This window comes from Chelonia mydas, chromosome 16 (assembly GCF_015237465.2).
Source record: "Chelonia mydas isolate rCheMyd1 chromosome 16, rCheMyd1.pri.v2, whole genome shotgun sequence".
Taxonomy (NCBI): Eukaryota; Metazoa; Chordata; order Testudines; family Cheloniidae; genus Chelonia; species Chelonia mydas.
This window is the reverse complement of record NC_057857.1, coordinates 21,723,950-21,738,153: the sequence shown is the minus strand read 5'-3', so window position 1 is coordinate 21,738,153 and position 14,204 is coordinate 21,723,950. Positions and strand designations below refer to the sequence as shown.

Genomic DNA, 14,204 nt, shown 5'->3' with positions numbered 1-14,204 from the left:
GTTTAAAAGTCTCTTTTAAAGTGGTGGTTTAAAGGTTTAGTTGCAATATTCACAGTTTGATTTGATTAAAGAGAAGATGTTGACTTTCACTGTGAATTAATGCAGGGTTCATTACCAGTAACTGCCAGGATATCCTTATTCCCAGTGTCAAAGGCTACATCCATTTTACATAATTACATTAAGTAATAGGGTCTGGTGGACAATTTTTATCAGACATTTTTGTTCACCTCAAGCGATAGAACTGTATGAAATGTCTCCCAGAGAAGCACTTTGTCACACAGCTATTATTAAATAGGAATTATTAATTAATACAAAGGATACATTAATAGTAAGGCAATTACATTTGCGGACCAGAGCCTCCTTTGTAATGACAGAGTTGGAATCAATTTGCAGCACAGTATTTGATCCCCTGGCAAACCTTGATGATGCTACAGTTAACTAAATGGGAGTGTGATGGACCTCAACTTGGTTCTGTGGCAGAGACCAATTCTAAGTTCTGGGTTTCAGAATTTGGTATCTTTGCTATTTCTAATTAGAGAGTCATTTTGATCGGAAGGACCTTCTCTAATGAGTCACATAGTTCCCTTTTTGCATTGTGGCAGTACAAATTTCATTACTCACAAAGCATCCCTGATAACTGGTGTCTACGCAGGTTTGAATCAAATTTTGGCTGAATGCTTTTTAAAACTAATTTTCTTCCAACACTTTTCTAGAATTTTAAAGCCAAAAAAAAAAAAAAAGTGAAATTCTCAAGGTTTTAGCTGTGCCTTTTACACTAAGGTAAACTGGCTTTGTCTTAAATTACTGAGTAAAAAAAAAGACAAGAGGTTGTTTATTAAATTGTGCCACTTAGTTGAAACTTAGCAGTGTTAAATTATTTAAAATGCAAAAGTTTGATGAGGAGTTAGTCTCCAGTACAGTCAGAAAGTACAAGCCTAGGTCAGCACTGTGGGTTTTTAATAATAATGCAAGCTCCTTGTCACTTGAAGAGAAAGCAGGGCTTCAGTTCTCTGTCAACGTAAGTAATCAGTTTTAAAAAAGCTACTAAATAGTGTCTATGTTAATCCTCCTGGCTCTTAAACACACAAAACTTTTCACTTGGGCTGGTTGTTGTACAGGCCCTGAGGGCTCCATAATCTTCTATCAGGGAGCTCAATATTGGGTGGCTATTACATACCATTCAGATTTCAAGGTCTAGGCTCATGTGGCTAGAATTGATGGTGTTGCATAGAACCTCCTTGGTTATGATTGATACAGTATTTGGGTGTTCCATCTCAATGAGACAAGGTGGGTGAGAGAATCTCTCTCTCACCAACAGAAGTTGGTCCAATAAAAGATTATTACCTTGCCCACTTTGTCTCTCTAATATCCTGGGACCAACATGGCTTCAACTGCATTCCATCTTCATGTTATTGTAACCCCTACAACTCTTTGCATAGTTCAGCTCAGCCTACTTAATGTTAAATAATTTCCCATTCGTGCTTTCACAACTGACCATAAGCGCAAGCATCAAGTCTGGCCACCCTCAGTATTTCCCAAACTTTTGATAACATTGACTGTATGTCAAGTACAATCTTATTAGCTTACGCAGCAACTCTGGGGAGAAGTCAAACAATAACTACACTCGTGATAAGAGAAACCTTAGGTTAGATGGTTACTCCACAGAGAACAGCACTCTTTTTAAACTATAAGGCACTTATGAAAGATTCAGATGTATCTGCACACAAACCATGTGTGGTACATGCCAGAGCACTGGTTTTAAACAGCATGTCTTATACACTCAGTCTACAAATGAAGAGCCAAAAGGAAGAGTGATACTGTGAACCTCCCACTTGGGCTGCTCAGAGAAAATCAAAGCTTTCTACACTATTTAAGAGTTTCAAACTAGCTGCAATGCAGGTGCAGCAGTTTCTGCAGACAGCGCCACATGCAGTTTTGCCAGCACTTAGGTTCATTTCACTGTAGAGGAGACCTTTTTAAGAGTACAAAAGAGCATAAGCTCAATGCTTATAGTGTAAAACTTCCCTCCCATTAACCTGCTACAGCCCACTGTAGAGTCTCAGGTCTAAAACAGTTTCAAGCACTCAACTTGCGGAGGATTTTTAACAGAAGCTAAAAAAAGTTAACAGTAGGAACATAAAAGCTTCAGGATCACTTGGCCAATCTTGATTAATTTGGGAAATTTTAAATGCAGGGTCATCTTCCATTTACCTCCGAAGTAGATATACAGACAGAATTTATAGTACCTATCAATGCATTTTTAATGAGCTCCTTGCTGTAGTATACAATTAAATATAGCTCTGTTCCATCCAAAGAACCATATTTTCTGCTTCTGCACTGTTTACTTTGTTTCAAGTGTGTTATTCCCAGTTGTCTCCAGGAGAGATGCTGCTGGCCATTCAGCAGAAATCACTGGAGAAAGACTTGAGCAAATAAATGCTTTTCTGCATATGCAATATGTGTAGTTTTACGCAGATTTTAAACTTTATTGGCGTGGTTTTAGTCACTTAAGCTCTATTTGTTTCATTGCAAAGCATCTAGAATATTTGCATTTGGGGTAGATAAATCAAAGTTATATGTGAACCCTCCCCCCCCGAATATATACGGGATAGACAAATGCTGAGAACAACTTGCTGGCCTCACATGTTTACCTTCATATTGCAAGCTAACTCCATCAGCTTTTTTGCATTTTCCTCTGACCGATATCTCTTGGGCAGCTGTACACGGAAGAACTTTAAAGCCCCCTCAAAGTCCGTCAATAACAGGTCATCCTTGGTAGTCTAGAAACATACAGAAAGGAAACAATATCTGCAAAACGTATTTTGAAAAATAGCTTCAATAACAGATGCTAATAAAATGAAACAGCTATTTTGTTAAGATGAAGAGAAAGTATCTTTTAATCTTCTTAAAATAGCAGTAGGTGTTTCCACTTGCACAATAGGACATTTTCCACATGGCACAGCCGCAGAGGCAGTGCATGCCAAACAGCAAAAAGAACAATACAGGAAGATTTCTGATTATAGTATTTTTGTAACACAGCCAGTTCATGGTGATGTATTAAATGAAAAAATGTTAAAGTTGGATACTCACTTTTAATAATCCCAGTGCAACATTAAAAATAACACTTATTCCCTAAAGAGAGAAAGGAAAGAAAAACAGGAATAAGTCAACATTTTCAATATTTACAAGCCAGGCTATTACTTTATTCCAACACCTTAAATTTACATATTTTTACTTGTTTGTATTAAAATCGGAATGTAGCATAAAAATGTAAGCAGTAGCTTCATCAGATCAAAGCCCTGGAGACTAAACTCACAAGCAATAAGGCAAAAATCCCCTGTGCATGGCACTTTGCAGATAGCGAAAGGATCTGCCTCAAACACACACTCCAGCCTCTCCTCGCTAAGCTTCCCTTTGCCTGATGGAGAAAAGAATTCTTCCAAACTTCCTTTGTCTTTATGTTCAGTCTAATAATAAAAGATCCTTTTAGGAAAACTACATAGTCCAGTAGATTGTGGTGAGCTCAGGACAGGGCTCCAAATGCAATTCATTCATTTAGCAACATAAAATAGTAACCAACAAAGCTACAGGTCCCAGCAAAAGCTGCTGTAAATTAATAGCCAGTAAGAAGCTATCTTCATATAATGTGGAGTTGTGTCACCTTAGTACATTGAGTTCTGCAGGTGGCAGAGCCACTGGATAAAGGGGCCCTAAACCACACAAGAAACATGTCTTTCACTTGTCTAAAACTCAGTCAGGAAAACATTCCTCCTGTTACACTCTCCCTTTCACCTCAAAGGATGAGGGGAGAAGGGAGGACAGGCAGACACTACTACTCGGTACCTGGTGTATAGCTGGAGTTCTGTGATCTCTGAGGGATGGAAGGACTCCCTATGACCCAGGAACCTCTTTGTGCCAACTGGCAGAGAGCACAGAGTTTTACAGGGATCCCTTGAGTCAAGTATATGCACAAGTTCACCAAAGGGCGGCATGTAAGGTCTCTACCAAGAGCCAGTAGCCCACTGGTCATGCTAAGCACTGCAAAATATAAGTATATAAGAACGGCTATACTGGGTCAGACCAATGGTCCATCTAGCCCAGAATCCTGTTTTCCAACAGTCACCAATGCCAGATGCTTCAGAGAGAATGGACAGAACAGGGCAGTCAGCAAGTGATCCATCCCCTATTGTTCACTCCCAGCTTCTGGCAGCTAGGGACATCCAGAACATGTAGTTGCATCCATGACATCTTGGCTAATAGTCATTGATGGACCTAGCCTCCAGGAACTTACCTAATTCTTTTTTGAACCCCGTTATAGTTTTGCCCTTCACAACATCCCCTAGCAACAAGTTCTGTAGGTTGACTGTGCGTTGTGTGAAGAAGTTTGTTTTAAATCTGCTGCCTATTCATTTCATTAATTCACCCTTGGTTTTTATAGTCCTCTATCATATCCCCATTAGTCATCTCTTTTCCAGCGGAAAAGTCCCAGTCTTTTTAATCTCTCGGTATATGGAAGCCATTCCACACCCTTAATCATTTTTGTTGCCCTTCTCTGTACCGTTTCCAATTCTAATATATCTGTTTTTGAGATGGGTTGACCAGAACTGCATGCAGTATTCAAGGAGTGGGTGTACCATGGATTTATTGTGTTTATTTTCTGTCTTATTATCTCTTTCTTAATGGTTCCTAAAATTGTTAGCTTTTTTGATTGCTACTTTACATTGAGAGGATGTTTTCAGAGAACTATCCACAATGACTCCAAGATCTCTTTCTTGAGTGGTAACAGCCATTTTAGACCTCATCACTTTACATGTATAGTTGGGATTATGTTTTACTTTGTTAAATAAACTCTTGCTTGTTTTCATTATTAACATGTCTAAGTGCCGTGTGTTAAACCAAGCAGTGATCTGACGTGAAGCTGGTAAACTAGAGCCCACTGCTTCTTTGGGAACAGCGAATCTGTGAATGCTGTGTGCCCAGTGTAGCAGGGGCTAGACACTCCAGGGAGTCACTCGGAGGGCTCATGGGTTGGAGTTCACCTATTGCTACCTTGCAGAGGGACAGCGGAGCCTCCGTATGCTGAGAGGGGAGTGCTTGTGTTGTCTGTGGCCAGTGGAATCAGGGAGCTGACCCCTAGCAGGCACAGACAAGGCTTCCTCACAAGGGCAGGTGATAGCGAGGAGCCTCACAACCCCAGGTACCATGGGGAAGCATAAGACTCCCCCCCTCTGTATTTTGTAATGTCCTCAGTCTAGGGACACATCTTTAGTGCAGTTTCTTTCCATCAGGATGGTTTGGGAGCCAGTTCTCTTTAAAGAGTAAGCCTCTCTCCACCTCAGTATGGTACACATTTATATGCTCCCATTTGCTTATGTTTTAGAAAAGTAGTTTTTCTGCTGTACAGCTTCCTCTGACAAAATACTTGTTATGCTGTATTCGATTGTACTGTGTCCCCCTGTTCCAGCGCGCGCGCACACACACACACACCCCACTCTACAACGGCTGTTCTGCTGTTGTCAGCTCTGCTCTAAAGTCTCTGAGGGGAAGTTAGTTTAGACGAAAACATCCAACATTTTACAATAATTTTATGTTAATGAGAGTTGCTATATTGACAGTCCAACGAGCTTTCCCTACACACCACTCAGGCAACATGACTCTAGCCTCACTTGGAGGGATCACCTCTATGGCCTATGCAATCTCTGGCCTCTTGGGTGATAGTACCATCACTGGGTGCAATCGGTGCCATCTGCTGTCGTGAGACCTCCGACACACTTGATACTGGACATACAGATGACAATCATTTTTGGTCACTACGGTCAGGGCCTAGTTGTTTCAGAAGCTCTGGAATTTGCAGCAGAATCCACTTCTAGCCAAAGAATCGTGCTCTAGATTCTAAGCTTTTATGTAAGAAGAATTAAATCTCTAGCTCATTCAATGGCAAAGACAACCTTCAAACTTTCAAATACCAAATGTAAGTCGATGCAATGTTGCCTTCCTGAGTCTGCAGATAACACTCCATGTCTATTGTTTGAGGCTAACTCCAATACATAAAGACGACAGCTTAAATAGCAACATAGTCAAGTAGTTCACTGGTGATCATTTTAGCATAAACAGCCAGATAGAGTGCTTATAGCCCACAACCCCAAGCCACCTTCCCAGCCCTCCTTGGATGCCAGAAGCCATAGCTGCTCTCTACTCAGGTGCCAAAACTCCAACTTTCCCCAGGCAACGTCTACAAGGCACACTGTCAGGACAAAAATCTGCAGCCTCCTGGAAAATTAAAATGTGGGGCTAATGTATTGAATTCAATAGTTTTTTTAAAATTTAGAGGAGGCTGGTGGTGTGACACCAGAGTGCCCAAGAAACCAGGAGACATTGCTGTGGAATTCAAGTTGAGCTTGAAACCCTGCCTTGAGTACAGGACTGTCTTGATTTTATTTTTACGAATGTATTGGGCTACCTGCCACAAATGGGTGCTCTCCAATCAGTACTACGTGCTGTAGCAAATTTTATAGTCTGCTACAACCCAAGTATCAAATGATCAAGATAAAAAGTGTTCAGTATGTATCATCAGCTCTTCTGATCGGCTGTCAGTCCCACCAGATTTTATTATAGTTGGTTGATTGGATACTTTCCCTTCTTGTGCCCTCTCTCAAACAGAAATCTATCACCACTCTATGCAGTACACACAGCAATACACCAACGTGCTTTTTAGCTCCAGGAGCAATGCTCAGGTCAGAGGAGACACATTTTTTTGTCTTCAATGGGAGGTGTTCTAGGAGGGTTCCTATACTAGCTGGGACTTGCCCTTATTGTTCAAAGAAAAAACCCTTGACACATCTCTATACTAGAAACCTCAGAATGGCAAAACTCAGCATTATTCTGATGCATTTTAATTTTTATTTCCTACCTGGTCAATTCAAGGCTGTTTAACATCTCAATATAGTAACCTCCCAAAAGCAACAGATTCAAATATAGCAACATAATAGTTCCTTTGGCCAATGTAATATGTTTGTTTTCTACCTAAACAGGAATTACCCACTCTGCTGACCTGTTTGTAAAACATCTTATTTATATGTGTAGAACCCCCCATCCCACCCCCCACTAACATCCTTTAATAAACCCCAAAGACAAGCTGCCATTCTCCCCACTAAAAAAACAAAAAACAAAAAAAACCTATGAACTTTTAAGGTCAGACACTACAGATGAGGTGGTGTTATGGATAGTTAATACTTCCTCAATGTCAATACTCCCTCTGCCATAATGAATAGTATACAAAGAAATACAAAGTTGAATCCTTTCCCTTTTGTTATAAGAAGGTTCATTTAGCCACTTTATCCTAAGGGGCAAAGGACCTTTTTTCTTAGACCCTTTTCTGATATTGGAAAAATTTTATAATTCCTCTGGTGGGAAAGGAGGGCAAAGATGTGATGACTGAGAAAATCAGCCCCCATACACTTTTCCCCAACCCCCCCCCCAAAAAAATGGCTACAGCATAAAAAAAGAGTACAGATACTGAAGACTGGAAAAGGAAAATATCAGTTATGCATGGGGGTATGCAATATTCTGGCCAACAGTTTAAGCATGTATGCAAGATTTCAATTTGTCCTTCCACCTCATTATTCAATGCCACATCTTTTATGGATCCTCTCTTATTCTAGGTTATATAAAAGGGGGAACCTACTCACAAGCTCAATACTAGAGGATCTGGCAGCTCCACCTCCTATATGCTAGACTTTTATTGACATTACCGGTTAAGGGCTTGGTTTTCTCTCCATCTCTTATGTCTCTGAGTTTTGACTTTAACAGCAAAAAATTAAGACGGAACTTGCTTCTATCACTTCTATTAGCAGTAGAGCTAGCGCTGTGGTACAGTGGTGCTCTGGATTTAACATCTGATTAACTCTCTCACTTCCAAAAACCTGGGAAATTTTTGCTATGGAGAAAAAATGACTAGATCTTGAAGGCAGCCCTATGCCAATTATTTGGCTACTCATTAATTGAACTGAAAAAGGTTTATTAAAATAGCTGATTAATTATTTAAGTGTCCCTTATATTTAACAGTAGAATCTACTTCCGCTTTACAGGATATCTTCGCTCCACATGCAGAGACCACTTTTCTGCCATCTGTTGCTTTCTTTATACTAGTAACTAGGCAAAGCAAGCAGCAGGTTCCAAAGAAGCATAGCTACATAGGGGGCAAAACACTGACCAGGAGATTTATGAATGCAGCAATCTTTAAACAAAAGAAATAGAGCAGAATTTTACTATTTCATACTAATGACTAGGCGATCCATTGAGAAATCATGCATTTTAGTAGTTATCAAATAAGGAAACAAATGATTAAAAAACCCCAAGGGCACTGCATTGCAAAACGTGCTCTGTTCATTCATGTTTACAAAGGTAGTTTAGATTTAATTTAAATTACTTCCTAAATTACTGCTAAGTATACTGTTATAAAAAACAACTAAGTCTTCTTAATACAAGATTTCACTACAAAGAATTTTGCTATTAAATATATGCGGAGAAATTGAATGAGACCTCAGTTTCTTTGGCGGGAGAGTTATCGGGCCTATGAGATTACCAAAGTGAAAATAAGCATAGTCGGGCTGTAAATGCAGAGTATTTCAGTACTCTGGGGATGCTCTAATATTGTCTATCATTATATGGTTCTTAGACATAAAAGTGGCAACAAAAACAAAAAAGTTACTTGGTTAAATCTAAAAAAACTAGATACATAAAATTATTTCCTCCCTAATACTGTATTCTTTTTATATAGGATTTATAACTGTTAAGAGATTACACGCACAAAATTAATCTCTTTAGCCTGTAACTAATATACAGAATGACAAAAGACAAATTATGATGCTCTAAGAAATAGGAGACTTCAATCTAAAACCAAAAAATGCCATCAACTTTAGTTCTTGGATGTAACATCTGAAAAATGCTGAAAAAACACTTCCATTGCTGCATAACAGTTTTTATGTAAGAGTTTACATTTTTATATGGGAAATTGTACGTCAAGCCTCAGTTGTCCAGCACTCAAAAAACAGACATGAACAAAGAATGCAACCAAGCTAGACTTGATAGGAAGAGTCCATCAGGAGTTGCTGCAGATACAAAGTTGTATAATTATATGTGTAATACATACCTCACATAATAGTAAGTCAATAATATGGAAGACCATGTAGAGGGGGAATTTCGCAGTGAACAGGGTTAGAAACCACTGGGAGGCATACATGTGGGCTTCAAGGCTGATGTCCAGAAAGTGATTGTAGAGGTCAGGAATGCACTCCTTAAAAAAAGGATGCTCATTAGTTTTGGCTTAAAAGCAGCTGTTTATATCCTGCTTATAATTCTCAAATCTACATGAGAACAGTACAGTAGAAGAAATATTTAATGTTACCCTATGGCATTTTACAAGTAGCAACTGGAATAATTATGCTAAAAGAAGTTCTTTCTCTGGAACAATGTTGGTGTATAGCTGTCCTCTATCTCAATCAAGGGTATAATAAGATTGTGCAAAAACTATTCACTTGTGATCAAATGCTGCTCTCAAGCAACTAAATCTTGGGTTTTGCAAGCCCTGACCTGTTCACCTCAAAGCAACCTGGACGCTTACCTGCATGAGGCGCTCCAACTGATAAAACTTGCAGTGCAAATCTTCAAAGTTTTGTTTGAAAAGTTCCCTGAGTCCATAGTCAAACATGATTTTGACCAGAACACTAAACGCCTGCTCTTCAGGCATCTGTCAAAGAGAACAAATCTTGTTGACATTTTTATATTATTCTATTTCCTTCTTTCATCTTGCTCTTAGCATCAAGATACCAACCGTTTTTCATAACAGATAAGGATAATTGCACACATCATAACAACTGGATGATGTGTGACAAATTCCCTCTTAGTTCCCCAATTTAGAAACACACTATTCAACCTTAAAGATCCCCAAGGGTTCTATTTCATGCAGTTGCTGTCCCAAATCTGGGCAATGACTTCAGAATCAAATTATACACCTACAGATTGTGAGCCCAACCTGTCCAGGTCCTCAGTGTAGTCAGCTAACACAGTTCAGATATGACCAATGCTTTTACAGTATTACTACAAGATGCTAACCGCACAGTAGCATTTTTTATTCTACTTTTTATTCTACATTTGATGGTCTTTTATTCAAACTGATTAAAAAGGGAGTCAGTTATTACTACCCAAAGTTCAGATGTGGCAGCTGTCTACACTGTTTTGGGACATTTCGCTCTCCCCTTTCTGCCAGCAGTTGGAGACAGAAACATCATTACTTGTCAGTATTTATACATCTTTCCTTGGCACCATAAAGCAGTTCTGTTCTTTCCACAGCAGTAAAGACTGACTCTTCAGGTCAATTACTTGTTCCTGTAAAGGTCAAAATATCTAACTCAAGCGCTCTATTATTCATCCACAGATGCCGTCAGTGAACTCTGAAAACTTTTCAGAGATGTTCCCATACTGGCAGTGAGGGACTTGCAGAAACTACATTTCACTTTATTGCTCAAGGACTGCAAGGGTGTGTGCAGCAGTACCTTCTCCAATAAGACAAGGTAACATGAATTCCATCACAGCCCCTAATAGTCACACTCCAAAGACGGCCTTTCAGGAGGTTCAAAAAAAGAGAAAGAAACAAAAACTGAGATTTTTAAGTTGCAGCCTTCAGTTTAACAGAGCTCATTCTCAGAAGCAACAACTTACATTAAAGAATGAGCTGTAAGAAAATGTATGAATGATCTTTTCTGGTCTCTATGAATCTCCTTAATCCAATGGGTGCCAAAAAAGGTAGGCAGATAGCATTTTGGCATCTAAAACAAAGCATATCTATTGGTGAGCAGAGTTTGGTCCCCTTACTAGCAGAAAGAATAAACCTTTATTACTGATTGGGTTCAGAACAGTACTGAAGAATTAATTTCTCCATCAGTTAAGAGTTTTATTATACAGGTTATAGAGAATCAAAGCACTACAGTTAGATACTATCAGTCCATTTGACTTCTGTTTATAAAGACTGTAGTTTATAATATATTTCTGTCTCCTCACAGAATTATGGAAAAATATTGCTCTGAAAACCATACATACTGTCAGTTGGAAAGTGACGCACAAAAATCTTTATATTTAGTTCTGCATGGTAGCAGCAATCACTCAAGATTGGCTGGAGGGGTAGGGGAAGAGCATCACAAAATCCTACGGGGCTTAGGAACTGCAGTTTCAAATATGGACTTATGACAAAAAGCAGATGACATTCTTCCAAAAAAAAAAAAATCGATTTAAAAATAGCATGTAGCTGCAGACATTTTTACATTTTTTCACATAAGATAAGATGTTTCACACAAACATAAGTAAGTCTCAAAACTTTCTACTCAGATGTACTTAAAGTGTAAAACAGATAGCAGCAGCCGTCATAAGTTCAGACCACTCATTGCCTGGATAGAGAAGGGATCATTACACTAAGCACAAATTTACCCAATGCTAATAATTGAAAAATAATACATTTGAGACTCAATCTATTTTAATCTTTGGTCATTGACTAACATCTAAACCACAAAAAACAAGGCCTAGAATATATTTCCCCAAATAAACACATTGCAATGTTCAAACCACTAAGACTTAAACTCCCACACTACTAACATGCTGCAGAATGTGTTCTGTTTAATCCAAAGGCCATGGCAGCCCTGGTTTGTCCTTATGATCAATACCAATAAAAGCTCTTCTAGAAACTTAAACTGAATCAGAAATGCCCTCCCTCTGCCCCGGGTACCTTTACAAGGAGTTCCATAGGTAGCCTAAACCCTAAAGTAATTTCTATCCAGACAGCCTACTTTGCATAAACAAAGCAAGAGAGTCTGATCTGAACTTCAGACAGCTTGGGGTAGAAAGGAAGCTAGAACCAGAAGGAAAGTGAAGTGAACACGGACCACAAACTCATTATTGATGCTGCAGTGAACTTTAAACGGAACATGCTCCTCTTTCCCCCAAAGTCATAATTATGGAAAAACAAGCATTTGAGTAAATAAGCATGGGACTTGCTACTGCACTAATAGGAGTGAATCTGAAATGAGTTATTCTGAATAAACTTGAGCATTTTTTTGTCTGAGGCTTACAATAAATTGGAATGTGGGGAGAGAGGGGACTTACATGCAGAAGCAGCACAGCGGCAAGAAATGACTGGCCTTGACAATAGCCAATCTCTTCATCATAGACGGAATAGGCCTGAAAAGAGAATCAATATTTTAAGATGTACACTCTCCCTAGAGCAGAACTACATGAGAAAAAAAATAAGTACTGAAGTGTATACCTTCAGTCATGACTGAACTGTGATTCCAGGATATGCTTTAGCTGCTATGTTACTGCACAACGATTAACCCAAAGAAAAAACTGTTTGCGGAGCAATTGTTGGTGGCCAGCAGATATCTGGTTGGTCGCATGGTGCTGGACTGTTTCCAGCTCCTAACTCACACTGAAGGCTGCTTAAGGTACATGAAATCACTTTCCTAAGATTACTTTTACAGAGCAACACTTGCTGTAGTTGCAATCAGGATGTCAGGAGATTATGAATCACATGAATACAAGTGAGGAAGGAGTAAGACAACCTCTCTATTAAAACGCAACCTGTACTATGAAAAAGTTTGAAAACCTTTGGATTAGCCTAAAATTTCTTCAGTAGCCTCAGGCAGTACACACACAAAAAATAACCCACGAATTTTCAATGTGGGCCCTATGCAAGAAAAAAAATGGCAAGCAAGTAGTATTTCATATTGTATAGGAATGCCATGGACACATTCTGTGTGCAGTAGTAGTTGCAGCCATATCAGACCCAGGATATTAGAGATATGGTGGGTGAGGTAATATCTTTTATTGGACCAACTTCTATTGGCGAGAGACACAAGCTTTCGAGCCACACACAGCTCATCTTCAAGTCATTTTAAAATGGAAACATTTTAGTCTGTATCAAATCTCAAATGCGTGGAATACCCTCAACCATTAGTGTGCTGGAGACAATGCAAACTCATCATTAGATAGCAATTCTAAAATATTTTAGATCAACACAGTAAACAGTGCCGTCCCACCTTTGGATCCAGTATCATGGTCATCTCAAATGGGGATGTGTGAAGTAGTGGCTTTTATGGACAAATCAAGGCCCTGTTGGGGGATTCTCTTCTTTAAATTATTATTGCCACAGGGCTCTAACAAAAGTAAGGCAAGGAAGAAAGATATCTAACCGTGCAGGTGAACTTTATAGAATAGATTTACCCTCCATTTCCTAAGTGCAGCGTGTTGGCACATGATGTTCCTCAAGGTTACAGAGTTCAAGTCTATGGAAAGTTCTTCCCTTGGATATATATACATGGCTCCAACTGACTGCAGTGGGAATGGGGGCATGCATATGTAGATAGGATTTGGCCTTGCAATTACAGCATGCACCAATTTTGTTGGCTCACAATCCAACTCACAGAGAAGTCTCATATACTTTAAGGTCAGAAGGGACTATAATGATCATCTAGTCCCCACTTATCTCTTCTTATGCCCCATGCCAGCCTCTAGATAGTCCTGATTCCAGTCAAATTTGGACCCAAATACTTTTTCATAGCCTTTAGCCCAGGGATTGACTTTCATCTGCCAATCAAGAATCATTAAATATTTTCCCCACTTAACCTTTAGTTCATTATTTGATAGTTATTTTTATACCATAGACCCATCTGTTCGGGATGGGTCCCTTTAAAATGAAATGCATTACAATCCTGTTTTGCCTTTGTTGCAGCATAAGATGCTTAAGTTCTAAAATGACAGCATTACAGTGGCAGCATTACATCTTGCACATGATACCAGGTCAACATGCAGTCACATATACAAAAGGAGCTACCAACAGACAAAGGCACATCTGAAACCCCAATTGAAAAAGGAGAGCTGCTGGACCTAACGTGGATAAAATTAATGTAATAAAACATTGTTGCTGAGAAGAGGGATACTGAAAGGTACAAGACTAAAGAGAGTGTTTGGGTGAGGATGATATTGAGCACCTTAGTCTGCTTCCAAAATAAAGATCACATGGAAAACTATCACCGCCAAGGAACTGGAGAACAATTTCACATTGACTCTGAAGTCATGGAAAGGGTGCAAAGACGGTCAGTCCAGTTCCTATGATAGCTTAAGAGTGATCTTGCTGGTATGTTACTGTTGCAAAATAT

General features: G+C 39.2%; 1 protein-coding gene across 6 annotated transcripts in view; it reads right to left on the bottom strand.

Annotated features, from left to right (window-relative positions):
* Window positions 1–14,204, bottom strand: part of RABGAP1 (RAB GTPase activating protein 1) — a 123,977-nt gene that overhangs the window by 17,367 nt on the left and 92,406 nt on the right. For all 6 annotated transcript variants that reach the window (XM_037879933.2, XM_043530784.1, XM_037879935.2 and 3 more), the window contains 5 exons: window positions 12,154–12,228; window positions 9,623–9,748; window positions 9,152–9,295; window positions 3,091–3,132; window positions 2,652–2,780 (listed from right to left, as the gene is read on the bottom strand). In XM_037879933.2, the coding sequence (XP_037735861.1) occupies window positions 2,652–2,780; window positions 3,091–3,132; window positions 9,152–9,295; window positions 9,623–9,748; window positions 12,154–12,228 (516 nt within the window). The remainder of the gene's footprint in view (window positions 1–2,651; window positions 2,781–3,090; window positions 3,133–9,151; window positions 9,296–9,622; window positions 9,749–12,153; window positions 12,229–14,204) is intronic.